Source organism: Microcebus murinus, chromosome 22, assembly GCF_040939455.1.
Source record: "Microcebus murinus isolate Inina chromosome 22, M.murinus_Inina_mat1.0, whole genome shotgun sequence".
Taxonomy (NCBI): domain Eukaryota; kingdom Metazoa; phylum Chordata; class Mammalia; order Primates; family Cheirogaleidae; genus Microcebus; species Microcebus murinus.
Genome location: NC_134125.1, coordinates 25,580,587 through 25,597,761, shown reverse-complemented (window position 1 = coordinate 25,597,761; position 17,175 = coordinate 25,580,587). Strand labels below are relative to the sequence as shown.

Genomic DNA, 17,175 nt, shown 5'->3' with positions numbered 1-17,175 from the left:
GCAATCTGCCCGCCTCAGCCTCCCAGAGTGCTAGGATTACAGGCGTGAGCCACCGCGCCCGGCCTGGGTTTAGGTTTTACTAATGAGAAGAAAGGAATTCTTTTGTTTGGAATATTGGCTTTATTCCAATAAAACTTTATTTATGAACCCTGAAATTTGAATTTCACATAATCATCAGGCATCATGAAACATTCTTCTCTTGATTTTTTTCCCCCAACCATTTAAAGATATAAACCATTCTTTGGGCCAGGCGTGGTGGCTCATGCCTGTAATCCTAGCACTCTGGGAGGCCAAGGCGGGCGGATTACTCAAGGTCAGGAGTTCAAAACCAGCCTGAGCAAGAGCAAGACCCCCATCTCTCCTAAAAATAGAAAGAAATTAATTGGCCAACTAAAAATATGTAGAAGAAATTAGCCGGGCATGGTGACGCATGCCTGTAGTCCCAGCTACTCGGGAGGCTGAGATAGGAGGATTGCTTGAGCCCAGGAGTTTGAGGTTGCTGTGAGCCGGGCTGATGTCACGGCACTCTAGCCTGGGCAACAGAGTGAGACTCTGTCTGAAAAAACAAAACAAAACACTCTTTGCTCAAAAGCCACACAAAAAGAGGTGGTGGGCTAGATTTGGCCCACAGGCCATTATTTGCCAACTTTAGACCAAAAATCTTCTGTATTGAATGTGCCTTTTGTGCTGTTCCCAGTGTGACCCAGAATTTTTTAGGGTCACTACCACAATTTCTAATAGACCTCTTCCCTGAAAGAGGCCCTTGATTATAACACACAACCCTGATAAATTCAGTATTGGTTTACATCTTATTCTGTCTGTGTCTGGCTCAGTTCTCTGTTTCACAGTATTTAGCCCCAGACAGCCTGGCTGTGATCTGTGGTAATAACATCCCACAGTATTGTCAACATCTATTCCAGATGGAGTTGCCTCATCTGGTTATAGTATTCCATCCATAAGGGAGGACTTGAGCCATCAGAGATAGGTTCCAGAACACAGATCAAAGGCCAAATACTACCCGCAACACAGCTACCTCTCTGATCTCTTGTTTCATCTGAGACTGAACATTTGATCACCTTGGTAGCATTAAAAACAAAACCAAAGAAAGCCCAGATCTGATCCCAGAAAACTCATTTAATTGGCCTGGGAAGGCCGGGCGCGGTGGCTCACGCCTATAACCCTAGCACTCTGGGAGGCCAGGTGGGTGGATCGCTCAAGGTCAGGAGTTGGAAACCAGGCTGAGCAAGAGTGAGACCCCATCTCTACTAAAGATAGAAAGACATTAATTGGCCAGCTAAAAATACATAGAAAAAATTAGCCGGGCATAGTGGCGCATGCCTATAGTCCCAGCTACTTGGGAGGCTGAGGCAGGAGGATCGCTTGAGCCCAGGAGTTGGAGGTTGCTGTGAGCTAGGCTGACACCATGGCACTCTAGAGCCAGGGCAACAGAGTGAGACTCTGCCTCGAAAGAAAAAAAGAAAAGAAATTGGCCTGAGAAGACCTAAGTACTATGTATATATATATATTTTTTTTGAGACAGAGTCTCACTCTGTTGCCCAGGCTAGAGTGAGTGCCATGGCATCAGCCTAGCTCACAGCAACCTCAATCTCCTGGGCTCAAGCAATCCTCCTGCCTCAGCCTCCCGAGTAGCTGGGACTACAGGCATGCGCCACCATGCCCAGCTAATTTTTTCTATATATATTAGTTGGCCAATTAATTTCTTTCTATTTATAGTAGAGACGGGGTCTCGCTCTTGCTCAGGCTGGTTTCGAACTCCTGACCTTGAGCAATCCACCCGCCTCAGCCTCCCAGAGTGCTAGGATTACAGGCGTGAACCATTGCGCCCGGCTAGTACTATATTTTTAAAAAATAGGTCATGCGTTCATAACATTGAACTGTAAAAAACAATACAAATGGTATTCATTGAGAAGTCTTGCTCCCACCCCATCCACTTTTATTGACCTCTTGTATTACTACACAAATGTTTCTTTGTGCAAGTAAGAATAAAAATATATTTACTTTCCCCCTTTCTTACACTAAAGAAAACATATCCACTCTTCTGCAGCTTGCTTCTTAAAAGTGTAGTGGCTGACACCAGTAATCCTAGCACTTCTGGAGGCTGAGGTGGGAGGATTGCTTGAGCTCAGGAGTTTAAGATCAGCCTGGGCACTAGCAAGACCTCGTGTCTACAAAAAATTAGCTGGGTGTGGTGGTGTGTGCCTGTAGTCCCAGCTACTTAGGGGGCAGAGGCAGGAGGATCGGGTTAGCCCGGTAGTTTGAGGTTCAGTGAGCTTTAGTGATGTCACTGCACTCTAGCCTGGGCTAAAGAGAGAGACCTTGTCTCAAAAAACAAAACCAGAAAACCTAATAATATATTCTGGAACTGTTTCCATATCAGGATTTATGGAGTTTCCTTGTTGTTAGTTTATTTTTACATATTGCATGCTATTCCATTGGGAAGATAGATATACCATAGTTTAACTAGTCTCCCTACTTGGTATTTAAATAATTTCCAAATTCTTGTTACAAACAATGCCACAATGTATAACTTTGTAAATATACCATTTCATGTATATGTGGGTATTTCTGTAGGATGAATTCCCAGAAGTGGAATTGCAGATTAAAGTAAAAATGCACATATCTATAGATTTGGTCAAATCGCCCTCCATAGTGGTTATGGCATTTTGTACTGTAGCAGCAGTATAGAAGAAGCCTGTTTCCCCACAGCCTCATCAGTGGTGTGTGTCAGAATGGGCTGGGCTTATGCAGCAGAGGCTTCACACAACAAAGGTTTATTTCTGGCACAGACAGGGCAACGTTCCTCTGTGCAACAACTAAGAGATCCAGGCTGGTGGAAGCTCCAACATCCTGAGGCTATACCAAATGGAACCTCACATTCTCCTCTAGTAGTTGAATTGGGTACCAGAACTGGAAACTTTATATAGTTTAATAGCACCAGCTATTAAATCCTTCAGCCCAGAGGAAATATGTTAATTCTGCTCTCATTTTATGGGCCTGAATGAGTCACATGGCGAGCCTAAATTCAGGGAGAGCAAGGAATTGTACAGTTCATATTCTCAGAAGTAGAGGAGAACTGGATACTGGTAAAATTTTATGTTCAACTTTTAGATTCTTGCCAATCTGATAGGTGAAAAAATGTTCAGAGTAGTTTAATTTTGCATTTCTCTTACTAGGAGTGAGGTTCGGCATCTTTTCATATGTTTAAGGATGAATATTTTTTCAAGCTCCCAACCAATTCTAATGTACAACCAGGCTTGTACCTTCTGAGGCTTTCCTATGCAGTGTAGATTTTCCATCTGAAAGAAACATCTTTTCACCCTCATGATTAGTTGTGACTGACCCAGGGAGAAGTTGTCCTGGACCTGAGGCCCTGCCTTTTATGTAATAGCAATAGTTTGAGTCTCATTATAACACGCCTTTCAGTCAATAACCATAGCATTCATGTGCCATAACTGGTAGCCAGACATTCTGTAACAGAGCCAGAACTAGAAATCCTTGCCTAAAAACAACCAAGACTCAATGCTTACTGAGTATTGCACCAATGCCTATTATCACCATCGCTATTTGAAGGAAGTATTTTATAATTGATCATCACTGTACGCTTCTCTCTAACAGGACAAACTTTTAATGATGTAGAGAGTATATGGACAGAAGATTTCAATCTGAAATCTACCTTTCCTAACACAGGACTAAAACCTCAAATCATGACCATATTTTTTTCCCACTCAGTTTCCTTTTTCCACATTTATGTCTCCTACCCAGCATAGATAGAGCTGTTACTCTGGACATCTTTCCTTCTGAAACCGAAGACTTTGTTTTTGTTTAAACCCTCAGATCACCAAGGGTCCTCCCCCTCAACTCCTAGTCCCAACCCTATTCAAAAAGTAGTCATGACTAAGTTCAGGGTCTAACCCTCCTGGGATTAAGCAGTGAGATCAGTCTATACCTGCAATACCAGTATGACACAATGTTCTTACAAAAGTTTACTCACCATGGATTCATAATATAAGGATCTTAACCAGCCAAGCTGTATTAGCAGGCTCTTGGCTGCAATATATATATATTTTTTTAATAAATTGCATTTACTTAGAAGCATTCAGAATGTCAACTAAACGGCTACAACTTTTTTTTGCAATTACAGAGTGGTATTCAGTTAACAGAACAACAATTATTTCGTATAAGCTGCATCAGAGACAACTGAAGATGAAAAAACTACCATCCCCATATATAACTAATTTGCGCTGTGCACCAACAAGAACCTGCTTTACATTTCCATGCCAATGTACAACCCCCATACTGTACCAGGCAAGGTTAGTGGCTACTGAAAATGCCACCAGGACAGGGCCAGCTAAAGACACATTCGGTAGTGTGTTAACTATACAAAAAAAGACACTGTACAGTTTAAAAACAAATCTTACACAGCCTTCCATTTCAATTTTTTTCTTTAAAAGGAGTGAGTTGTGTACTGGGGGGTTAAATGCTTTATAGACAAGAAAAAAAACTGCACTAGAACCAACTTATTCATCATCATCTTCATCTTCATCTTCCTCATCTTCCTCCTCTTCCTTCTTTTTCTTGCTTTTTTCAGCCTTGACGACTCCCTTTTTTGCTGCAGCAGGCATTCCTTTAGCTCGGTGTGCAGCGATGTCCTTTTCGTACTTTCCCTTCAGCTTCGCGGCCTTCTTTCCATAGGCTGCTCGTCACCTGCAGCAGTGTCATTCCGCATCTCTCCCAGTTTCTTTGCAACATCACCAATGGAAAGGCCAGGATGTTCTCCTTTGATTTTAGGGCGATACTCAGAACAGAACAAAAAAAGGCCGAAGGAGGCCTCTTGGGTGCATCGGGATCCTTGAACTTCTTTTTTGTTTCCCCTTTAGGAGGGATATAGGTTTTCATTTCTCTTTCATAACGGGCCTTGTCCGCCTTTGCCACATCTTCAAACTTTCCTTTCTCTTTAGCAGACATGGTCTTCCACCTCTCTGAGCACTTCTTAGAAAACTCTGAGAAGTTCACTGAAGCATCTGGGTGCTGCTTCTCGTGCTCCTCCTGGCAGGTTTGCACAAAGAATGCGTACGATGACATTTTGCCTCTCGGCTTCTTAGGATCTCCTTTGCCCATGTTTAGTTATTTTTCCTCAGCGAGGCACAGAGTCGCCCAGTGCCCGCCCGGCTCTCGCTCGCCCGGCGCTGTCTCTGGAGCTCAATGTGCTGCAATGGCTGTGAGAGCCGGAGCCAGACGCAGCCTCTGGCTGCAATATTAGAAGCCCCAATTCAAGATAGTTTAAGCAGTGAGGGCGTTTATTATTTCCTATTACATGAAGTCTATAGCAGGGCAGCTCAAGATACAGGGCGTCAAGGCCCTGGGTCTGCTTCTGTGTGCTTTCCTTGGTTCTTTCTTTCGATTTTGGCTTTATCCTCTGGCTGGTAGTGAGATGTCTACCGTCATTCTGGCCTCACATCTAGACATCCAGGCATGTCAATGCCCATGACAATCCAGTGGAAGAAGAAGGACTATCATTTCCTTTTGTCTTTTTTTTTTTTTTCTAAAGAGATAGGAGTCTTGCTGTTACCCAGGCTGGAGTGCAGTGGCTATTCACAAGCACCGTCATAGCTCACTGCAGCCTTGAACACCTGGGATCCTCCTCCCTCAGCCTCCTGAGTAGCTGAGACTATAGGTGCACACACCACCACGCCCAGCCTTGTGTCCCTTTTTAAGAGCAAAGAGCACTTCCTCCAGAAACCTTCTAGAAGATCTCCCTTCACATCCCCATTCCACCCTGATTCCTAAGACAAGTACCAGACAGAATGGAGTTACCTGTACTTGACTTAGACCCAACAAGACTGTGGCTTTGCCTTCAAGGAAGAAGGAAATATTTATTTTGGGTAGACAATCAAGCAAATGTGGACTAAGACTCTCCCTTGCTGGATTTCAGGAAAAGAAGCCCTTTATAAGATCCTGAAATAGTGAATGTTTAAGTGATGACTAAACACAGCTCACCTGTGTGGAGCATCTTCTGGGAGCTGGGCTTGGGGATGCAAAGGTGAGTATGCTACAGCCCTGTCTGCTGGAGCTCAGCCGAGTGGAGGAATAAGCACTAATCAGTCTTCTGGCTTTAACTTGGCTTCTCAAATAGCCTTCCTTCAGAGAGAAAATGATCTTTTTTCCCCTCTCACTCATTCCCTTAGTCCCCACCCCACCTTTCCCCTCTTCCTTTTATTACTATCCATTTAACAAAAACTTACTGGCTCTGCATGGTGGCTCATGCCTGTAATCCCAGCACTTTGGGAGGCCAAGGCTGGAGGATTTCGTGAGTTCAAGACCACCCCAGACAGCATTTGAGACCCCATCTCTACAAAAAAATCAGCCGGGCATGGTGGCACACACCTGTAGTCCTAGCTACTTGGAAGGCTGAGGCAGGAGGATCACTTGAGCTGAGGAATTTAAGGTTACAGTGAGCTATGATTGCACCACTACATTCTAGCCTGGGTGACAGAGTGAAACTCTCTTAGGAAAAAAACAAACAAACTTACTGAATGCCTACTCCAGGTACTGAATGCTCAGGAGTCCCGTCTTCAGAGAACTTGCATTCCAGCTTAATTTGTTTGACAATTATATTTCTTGTTGTAAATGAATAATCACGGTCTCATTTTAAAATTTATTGTGACTTTGGTTAGTATCTGCAAGATACTACATTGAGGGTCATCCACAGAGACTGCATCATGTGCTGCCTAAGCTGGCCAACTGGCTTCCCTAAGGGACACTTCTGTCATATCATAACCACGATAGGAGCCAAGAAAGGTTTTTAATTTTTTTTTGAGACAGAGTCTTGCTCTGTTGCCTAGGCAAGAGTGCTGTGGCGTCAGCCTAGCTCACAGCAACCTCAAACTCCTGGGCTCAAGTGATCCTCCTGCCTCAGCCTCCCGAGTAGCTGGGACTACAGGCATGCGCCACATGCCCGGCTAATTTTTTGTATATATATTTTTTAGTTGGTCAATTAATTTCTTTCTATTTTTAGTAGAGATGGGGTCTCGCTCAGGCTAGTTTTGAACTCCTGACCTCAAGCAATCCGAGCGCCTCAGCCTCCCAGAGTGCTAGGATTACAGGGATTACAGGTGTGAGCCACCACGCCCGGCCAGAGTTCTGATTTCTAACTTGCTTTTCTTGGCTTTGCTGGCCGGCCTAGGGACAGGAGGCCTACTTTTGAACTCCCCTCCTACCTGCTGCCAACCGGCCATGAAACTGGTGATTCCAGGGCTAAAAATCCTGCTACTCTGTTTCTTAAAATCCATGATACGTGTTAAAGAACAGGGTCTTTCTGAGTCCCCTATCTCATCTGGATCTGCAACAGCCCTTTTCTTGGTGATCTATCTCTTCCATCCTCTATCTTACCTCCCACAATTTTCAGCCTCAAAAAGAAAATAAAGTCCGTCAGATGTCAGCTCCTTCCAGCTACAAATGTATTTGTATGTTATGGGTGGAACTGTTTTATTCTCTTCCTTGCCACTGCCCACCAAATGAATATGTTCATGTCTTAACTCCTGAAGGCACCTCAGAAAGTGACGCTATTTGGAGATAGGGTCTTTACAGAGGTGATCAACTGAAAGCTAGATTGTTAGGGTGGGTCAGCCCTGATCTGGTGTGATTGGCGTCCTACAAAGGGGACATCTGGATGCAGAGAGGTGGGCAGAGGGGTGGTGATGTGAAGATGCAGGGATGACACCGTGTGAACCTGAAGGCTGCCCTGTGCAAGCCAAGGAGAATGACCCAGAACAGATCTTTCTCTTATCACTCTCAGAAGGAACCAACACCTTGATTTCAGACATTCAGCCTCCAGAACTGTGAGAAAATAAATTTCTGTTGCATAAGCCACCTAGTTTGTGGTACCTTGTTATGGCAGCCCAGGAATATATTAATAATATATATAACACAGTCATCCCCCAGTGTCTGAGGCGGGGGATTGGTTATAGGGCCCTTGTGGATATCAAAAGCCATGAATGCTCAAGTCCTTTATGTAAAGTGGTGTATTATTTGCATATAACCTATTTACATCTCCCTGTGTACTTTTTTTTTTTTTTTTTGAGACAGAGTCTCACTTTGTTGTCCAGGCTAGAGTGAGTGCCGTGGCGTCAGCCTAGCTCACAGCAACCTCAAACTCCTGGGCTCGAGTGATCCTTCTGCCTCAGCCTCCCGAGTAGCTGGGACTACAGGCATGCGCCACCATGCCCGGCTAATTTTTTTTTATATATATATCAGTTGGCCAATTAATTTCTTTCTATTTATAGTAGAGACGGGGTCTCGCTCTTGCTCAGGCTGGTTTTGAACTCCTGACCTTGAGCAATCCGCCCGCCTCGGCCTCCCAAGAGCTAGGATTACAGGCGTGAGCCACAGCGCCCGGCCTCCCTGTGTACTTTAAATCATCTCTAGGTTGCTTATAATACCTAATACAATGTAAATGCTATATAAATGTTACACTATATTTTAAAAATCTGTTTATTTATTTAAGAATATTTTCAGTCTGTAGCTGATTGAATTGGAGAGTGCAGATAGTAGATGGCATCTATGTCCACATTCCTTCTTCACTTTTGTCTCTGAGGAAGAAATCTCTCTTCCCTTTTTTTTTTTGAGACAGAGTCTCACTCTGTTGCCCAGGCTAGAGTGAGTGCCGTGGCGTCAGCCTAGCTCACAGCAACCTCACACTCCTGGGCTCAAGCGATCCTCCTGCCTCAGCCACCCGAGTAGCTGGGATTACAGGCATGCGCCACCATGCCCGGCTAATTTTTTGTATATATATTTTTAGTTGGTCAATTAATTTCTTTCTATTTTTTTAGTAGAGACGGGGTCTCGCTCTTGTTCAGGCTGGTTTCGAACTCCTGACCTCGAGCAATCCGCCTGCCTTGGCTTCCCAGAGTGCTAAGGAAGTCTCTCTTCCTGGGTGTGTGGCTGGTCTTTCCCCTTTCTGAGGCAGCAGAATCCTGGAATCCATCTGGCCGTCTCAAAACTCTTCAAATTCAACATGTGCAATACTTAACTAATCATTTTTTTTTTTTTTTGAGACAGAGTCTCGCTTTGTTGCCCAGGCTAGAGTGAGTGCCGTGGCGTCAGCCTAGCTCACAGCAACCTCAATCTCCTGGCTCAAGCGATCCTCCTGCCTCAGCCTCCCAAGTAGCTGGGACTACAGGCATGCGCCACCATGCCCGGCTAATTTTTTGTATATATATATTAGTTGGCCAATTAATTTCTTTCTATTTATAGTAGAGACGGGGTCTCACTCTTGCTCAGGCTGGTTTCAAACTCCTGACCTCGAGCAATCCGCCCGCCTCAGCCTCCCAGAGAGCTAGGATTACAGGCGTGAGCCACCGCGCCCGGCTTACTTAACTAATCATTTTCCTCTGCTCCAAACCCCACACTTGTTTTTGTATTCCTTTAGTAAAATAAAACACTGTCTATTGATTCCTTTGGCCAGTGCTATCTTCAGTTCCTCCCACTTCTGTCATCCCTTTTTGGCAATTCAGTCACTATTAGGTTATTAAGTATGAAATGTCTAATTTCCTTAAGTACTAAGTTTGACAGTTAATATCTCTGACATTTCACTTTGATACTTCTTGTTTTTTTTTTTTTTAATTGTAAAGGTACCTCCTTAGTCTTTCAAATGCATGTTTTGGCTTGTGATTATCTTTCAAATTGTTTTTCTTTTAAGAGCATTTTTTGTGAAATCATGGATAAGTCAAAAATTCATGTTATTATTGAATATGAGTTCCACTGTGGAACCAATGCAGTGCAGACAGTTTGAAATATAAACAAAGCATTTGGGAAGAATGTGGCTAATGCATGCACAGTACATTGGTGGTTTGAGAAGTTCCATTATGGCGATTTTAATCTTGAAAATGAGCCACATGGGCGACCCAAAACCAAGGTAGATGATGATGAGCTGAAAACTGTAGTGGACGTGAATCCATCTCAACCTATGTGTGAATTAGCAAGATTTGACATCACTATTCCAACAATATTGGACCATTTGAAACAAATGGGCAAGGTAAAGAAGTTGGATAGTTGGGTTCTGCATGAATTAAACGAGCATTAGAAGAGAAATCGTCCTAAAGCTTGCTTTTCTTTGCTGTCACAACATAAAGGTGAACCATTTCTACACTGTATTGTTATGTGTGATGAAAAATGGAATTTTTTGACAACCACAAGCATTTGGCACAATAGTGGGATAAAGATGAAGGGCTGTAACACAGTCCAAAACCAAATATTCATCAAAAAAAGCTAATGGTGTCTGTGTGATGGTCCAGTGCTGGCATTATCCACTACGGCTTCATGAAAGCTGGTCAATGGATTACAGCGGATGTCTACTGCAACCAGCTGGACAAAATGATGAGGACGCTTGTGATTAAGCAGCCAAGATTGGTCAATAGAGACAGTCCAATCCTCTTGCAAGACAACGCTCAACCACATGTCACACAAACAACGCTGCTCAAACTACAGAATCTGGACTTAGAAACTCTGTCATCCACTGTATTCACCAGACCTTGCACCAACTGACTACCACTTCTTCCAGGCTTTGGACCACTTCTTGTAAAGAAAAATATTCAATTCTCGACAAGCTTTTCACACGTTCATTGCCACTCACTCTCCAGGCTTCTTCACTGCTGGCACACACAAGCTACCGTTAAGATGGCAAAAGTGTGTCAATAGTTTAGGCGCATACTGTGATTAATTTGATTGCTTCTTGTTTGAGATATACTAAACTTTTAATTTGAAATCGGACATTTCAGATTTAATGACCTAATAAATCCTGTCTCACCAGGTGTTCTGAAGCCCGCCCCTGCCTCCCACTCTAGTTTGGGCCTCTCTTCAATTCTTCCTGGACCATGACAAAAGTCTTCTCTGTAGCTTGTTCCCATCTTGTCCTCACCCATGTAAGGGTGAGGATTTTTCCCCCGAAATTTACTTATTGGTTTGCTTTTCCACAAAATCGGGACCATACCATATAATCAGCTTTATGTCTGTTCTTTTCCCATGTTAATCTTACAAGCACTATCCTATATGCTGTTTGAAAACTTTTTATAGCTGCAGCTGTCTATGAGTGGACCATAGTTTACTCCATCATCTCCCTAGTCAGGTTGTTTCTAGATGCTTCTTTTGTTTTTCTTTTATAAATAATGCTGTGATGCATCTTTATGATCCTTTCAAAATCTGGTCATGTCTCTCTCTTGCTTAGAGGCCATCAATGCTTCCCTGTCATTGAAGGTCAATGTTCTATTCCACAGTGTGGTGTGTAAGGCCTCTCATACTGGGACCTGCCTACCTTGCTCATGTCATCTCCCACCCACCACCCAAACTCCAGCCTTTCCTCCACTCGAAGCTCTAAATGTGAACCACTTTGATTTTTTCATTCCTGCTTTTTCCTCTGTAATGTTCTCTCCTTTTTTCTCTTCGGAAAAGTCCACTGCCCATGTTCAAACCCTCAACATCCCTTATTATAATGATGCCCAAGGATGATCTCCACTAAAACCTAGTGGTCTTTGGGACATGGGCAGCTAGTCCACTGACAGATTAAAAACTGAAGATGGCCTAGCCTAGCCTACAGGGGCTTCCTCAGAGTTTTTGGATCTCAAAGTTAATTCCTGGCCTGTGGTCACACGCAAAGATGGAGGCAGAATAATGGAGCCAGGGCGAGACCTGGCCTGCTCTCCCTTTCTTGGTGGGCTGCAATGTTGCACAGTCCAGGGCCTGGGAGCCCTAATGGGGAACTCACTTGCAGAGTACAGTGGCCAGTCATCCTTCCTCCCCAACCCACAGGAATACCTTCCCACCGTCTGAACAGGGGTGGCAAACTGTGGCCCATGGGCCAAATGTGGCCTGCCACCTATTTTGTACCTCTTGTGAACTAAGCGGTTTTTATATTTTTAAGTGGGTGAAAAAAAAAATGAAAGAACATATGGGTATGATAATACTTAGATTTGCACAAAAGAATAGAAAATGTAAATAATTTATTAATTATAAAATAAAATAAAAAAAAGAAAGAACAGGCCAAGCTCACGCCTGTAAACCTAGCACTCTGGGAGGCTGAGGTGGGCAGATTGCTCGAGGTCAGGAGTTCGAAACCAGCCTGAGCAAGAGCAAGACCCCATCTCTACTATAAATAGAAAGAAATTAATTGGCCAACTTATATAGAAAAAAAATTAGCCTGGCATGATGGCACATGCCTGTAGTTCCAGCTACTCGGGAAGCTGAGGCAGCAGGATCGCTTGAGCCCAGGAGATTGAGGTTGCTGTGAGCTAGGCTGATGCCTCGGCACTCACTCTAGCCTGGGCAACAAAGTGAGACTCTGTCTCAAAATAAATAAATAAAGAAAGAAAGAAAGAAGGAAGGCTGTTTATGGGGCTTAAAGGTGGCATTGACAACCAAATACGAAGATTCAACAAAGAGGATCCCCTCCACCAACCTGTTGAAAATAACTATGTAGGAGACAGAATTTGATTAAAAAACAACTTCACATTTTATTTTATGGAATATGGTCATTCGCTGAGTTGAAGGCATGGAAGATAAGACTGAGCAAAAGACCCCACCCCACTGGCATGTATTGAGCACTTTCAGAGCTGAAGGTGCTTAACAACATTGAGAACATTAAAAATTTTGCAGAAAAGGCCTATGTGGGCAAAGCATAAGATTAATATTAAATTGGTGTAGTGTACACTTAAATTACATATTCACAAAAAGAAGTTAAAGAGAGATTAAAATGCACTGACGTATTTTTTTCTTGTAATTGAGTTAAATTCAGGTTTCCTTTCCTATAGAATATAAAAAAGACATTCACAAGGCAATTCCACTGCTATGTTACACATTACCAGATGTTAGAAATAGTTTCCTCAAAGGAGAATGCACTTATTTTTTAAGTTAGTAGCACACTTAACACATAACCAACCTTAAGTTAGAAAAGCCACTTTTTTGAAGGCACAGTTTGTTCCCAGCTGAACTCTGGAAATCAAAATCTGTCTAAGGGACTCCATCTGGCAAGAAGGATGAGTTCACTGGTATTTTCTGTGGTACCAAAGCCATCTCACAGCCACCCCCAGCCCTGGCACCTTTGCGGGTCTCCATGAGGTGTGTCTAGTCTAGAGAGTGGCATATTTTCTTTTGGATCACAATCGTGAAGATTCTGGAGCTGTCTCAGGTTTTCCTTCGTTCTGTGTGAAAATGCAAGCAACTCTGCTACATAAAGCAGCACCTGCAACAGGTCTTTCATGGGCACAGGAGAGGGGAAGCCCGGCAGAAAGCAGCAGCTGGCCAGCACACAGACTAGGGATAGACCCTCAGCAAAGGCCTTAGAATGACAGGGTCTAAACAAGAATAGAATAAAATACATGTTGCCCTCTAAAGTGTTGGAGAAAGACAAATTTCTAGAAAAGTCAGGGCAACTATCTATGTGGAGTAGAAAATCAAAAACAAGGAAGAGGGTATGGTTGGCTTCCTCAATCCAAATAATGACAGGGAAGGTACAAAAAAATGCTACTTTCTTTCAAGTCAGTCAAATCACTAATCTCATTATGCACATAATGCCTCAGAGAATGTTTGGCAATGGCCTTTACATGTATTTATTTGAAAAAATTCCTTTAGGTCTGAAGTATGATGACTAACCTCCACGAGTCTATTATGTCTGTGATGACAAAGAGAAAGTTATTATGACACACATGGAAGGAACAATCGTGAGTAGGGACGTGTGAGAAGGCTGCTCTGCATGCTGGTTTCATGCTTTTGAGCAGCCTTTTTGCTGCAAGCCCCATGAACTAATTTTGTTTGGGCTGGGTGTTACGTTTTCCTTTTACCAGTTATCAAGAGAATAATAATGCTGAGCCTATTGATAAACAAATGTCTAATCTGATCACCTTTAATCAAGTCTTCCCACCCTGGGACGGCTGTAAACAACATGGATTAGAATCCCTGAGGTGGCTTTTTGTGACCAGTGTGCACAAAAAGTTGTGTTTGCCTATGAGGCTGTATTTTTAGGAAGGTAATGCATTATGGGATGGGAAGATTTATAAACAAATTGCTACATAAATACTAGTGCACAATTGCAGCATTACTAGTGACTTTCTTTGCTTTCAGGGACTATTATTTATAGGCTGCAAATTCTAAAGACCAGTGCTGTGTTTTAAGGTAAAAGACTCTGTTATTTTAAAATTTCTGACCTATGTTACTATTAAAATCAGTCCCTTTCACCATCTTCAAAATATCTTAATTTGTTTTAAAAAAAGACAAGGGCCATGTGGCTTCAAATATTTTGTTGGAGTTACCAACACAAAGAAATCAGTTTTATTACAGAAGTTGGTTTTAATTAATGTTCCTAAATGATTCCTTTCGTAAAATGAAAGGAGAGAACAAGCTGGGCCACTTAAAATTATAATATCTGGGCTTTTTCCCTCCTTAGCCAAATCCTTCTATACAGTGAGCATCATTTGTGGAGTTCTAATCCTAAAACTGGGTGACAGAGAACCAAGCGAGGATTCAAGTCATCTTGTAAGAAATGCAGAGGAGGGGGTGGGCGTCCTGGACAGGTCAGGAGGCCCCAGGTGCCCCATAAACTTCTGCCACACCAAGGCCTGGCTAATGGTGATTCCCAGAGGGGTGAGTGGAAGATCACTGTTAGCCATATCTGTTGTGATATTCCACTCTCACAAATTCTACAAGGCCCCCCAGTCTGTCAGTGGGTGGCCTGGAGCTAGTGGAGAACCTGTTCCCAACCACAGATGGAGAGTTCAAGATGAGAGCAGGTGGAGAAGAAGACCTCACTCAATTCCTGCACATTTCCAGACACCACAGTGAGCAGCGCTGGTCTGGAACCTGCTACTAAAATACGTGCCAAGGATGGAGGGGCAGGAGGGGCAGGAGGGAAAGAGGAGACACCTGTCAACAAAAGAGCAAAGAATGCAACACTCCATTTCCAAATCTAACACTGATCCTTTTTCAGGGGACAAGAGAATCACAAAAAATGCTGTGTGTGTATGTGTGTGATGACTCCTAACCAAAGGTCTGGGGAGGTCCCTCCCTGCACAAACGACTGGCTCATGTGGTCCTTTAGTGGCTCATGCTGACCCTTAACGTGCTGACTCACAGTAGGAATGAAAAATACAGCAAATAGAGAAATAAAGGTTGGTGGCTGCAAGATTCAAACTCTGCCCACATCTTTCCATACATTCATTAAAGTGAGAAATCCAACTTTTCCTTCTCATTCCAGCATGGTACTCAGGGCCCAAGATATTCAGGGCCAGGCTACTGTGCTCAGACTAAAACTCTAAGCATTGTGCTGACAGAACTTAGGTGTCAGCCCTAGGAAAAAGCAGGACACACACTTCCTCATAATAACAAAAATCTCTTACAGACCCACTCTATTATCACATTTGCAACACTTTAAATTACATACTACAATAACAAAAGATCTTTAGAATCTTTCTGTCGCAATGGAGTGGAAATCATTCTCTGTCTTTAGAGTTGTCGAACTTTTCTTTCTGTGCTTTTTATATTGACATCTAACTTGTCCACTTTGGTTGTCAGTCGGTCAAGAATGTCGTCTTGCTCCTCAATTTCTGTTTGCATCCCCAGGGCTATGTCCTTCAGACGGCCCAGGCCCATGGACAGCTCATCTGTGGGAGAGGAAATGAGACGGAGGCCTGAGCAAACAGTCACAGCACTGGAAATGCTGCTTCCTCTCTCTCAGGGGCTCAGCAACTTCTGCGTTACTGAGTCTTCTTCCTCATAAGGCAGGCTAAACTCCAGGGCTTTGGTTACGGTTTCCAAATTGTGTGCAAGTAAAAAGAAAATCTGTTTACTCCATAAAAAGTAATATGTGCTTAATGTGGAGGCCATTCCCTGCCCCCCAAGATAACCAATGTTAAATATGACGGTGTTTGTCTTTCAATATTTTTAAGCTCAGAAGGGCCTGGGGAACACATTCCCTTCCTAGACCCCACAGTGGATACCTGGGAGGGCTACACTGGCCCCTATCAGCCAGACCCCTGGCCTCATCTTTAGGAGCAAAAACCCATATCAGTGGACAGAACTCAGCAGTGCTGCTTTCCGTCCTTCCATCTCCAGCTCCCTAAAGGCTAGATCAAGCCCAGATTCGGAGTGTCAAATAATGGGATCACCACTGGAAACACCTCTGAGAGACAGACGTGGAAGCCCTGTCACCAGGCTGCACCTCTCCAAAGAAGGGAGCTCCCCTCCAAAGAAGGCTACATCCCCCAGTCTGCTCGGTGGGTGGCAGGAGAAGGGGACCTCTCTCCCTGCCTTGCCCCCTGGGGTGGTCTGCCAGAAAACACATCAACTACAGATGTTCCCACTGGACCCACATGCTGTGAAAACCCTTTACTTTTGTTACTAACTTCATACTTTCCCTCATTTGTTCATTCATTGCTACCACATGGCTGCTAAGGATATGCTGGGTTATGACAGTCAGATCACATTTCCCAGAAATGGGCTGGCACTATTTCCTTTGCTCACTTTGTAGTCAGGAAAAAGACAGTGGTTTGTCACAAGCTGAGTAGTCTGTGCACAGAGCCCTGCAACCCAGGGTCCCGATATCAAAGGAAGAAGTGCTGAGGTGCCCGGCTCCTTTAAAGATGCCATCAGGCTGAGCTCCAGTTAACTGTGGAGCACGGGACTTTTGGCAGAGGCTTAGCTCTTGCCATCGGCTATATCGTTATCGCTGAAATTCAAGTCTGAATATGACAAGTGAGAGCCTCACTTCCACATGGTGGAGGGAGGATTTGGGTACATTCCACCAGGTCTGAGCACAAACCCTGACCCTGCTCCTTAGGTGTGCTCTGGCTCAGGTGAGTTCTGCAAGAGGAAGGCAGCCAGGAGTGACCTGGCCACAATTCTAGGGGCTAGAATCCTTGAGTTAGTTATTCTATTTCCCTCTTTAGATTTTTCCAGTATGTACAGTATTTGCCTTATCTTTCACAAAGTTGTAGAAATCAATCTAACATTTGGTTTTAAGAGAGATAATGTCAGGCCGGGCGCGGTGGCTCACGCCTGTAATCCTAGCACTCTGGGAGGCCGAGGCGGGCGGATTGCTCAAGGTCAGAAGTTCGAAACCAGCCTGAGCAAGAGCGAGACCCCGTCTCTACCATAAAAATAGAAAGAAATTAA

General features: G+C 43.7%; 1 protein-coding gene and 1 pseudogene across 1 annotated transcript in view; both read right to left on the bottom strand.

Moving 5' to 3' along the window:
* Window positions 1-1,564: 1,564 nt before the first annotated feature.
* Window positions 1,565-9,193, bottom strand: LOC105877777 (high mobility group protein B1 pseudogene; annotated as a pseudogene).
* A 5,770-nt stretch (window positions 9,194-14,963) lies between these two features.
* Window positions 14,964-17,175, bottom strand: part of SNAP29 (synaptosome associated protein 29) — a 34,224-nt gene continuing 32,012 nt past the window's right edge. The window contains exon 5 of the mRNA XM_012776679.2: window positions 14,964-15,665. Coding sequence (XP_012632133.1) covers window positions 15,508-15,665 — 158 coding nt within the window. The 3' untranslated portion in view covers window positions 14,964-15,507. The remainder of the gene's footprint in view (window positions 15,666-17,175) is intronic.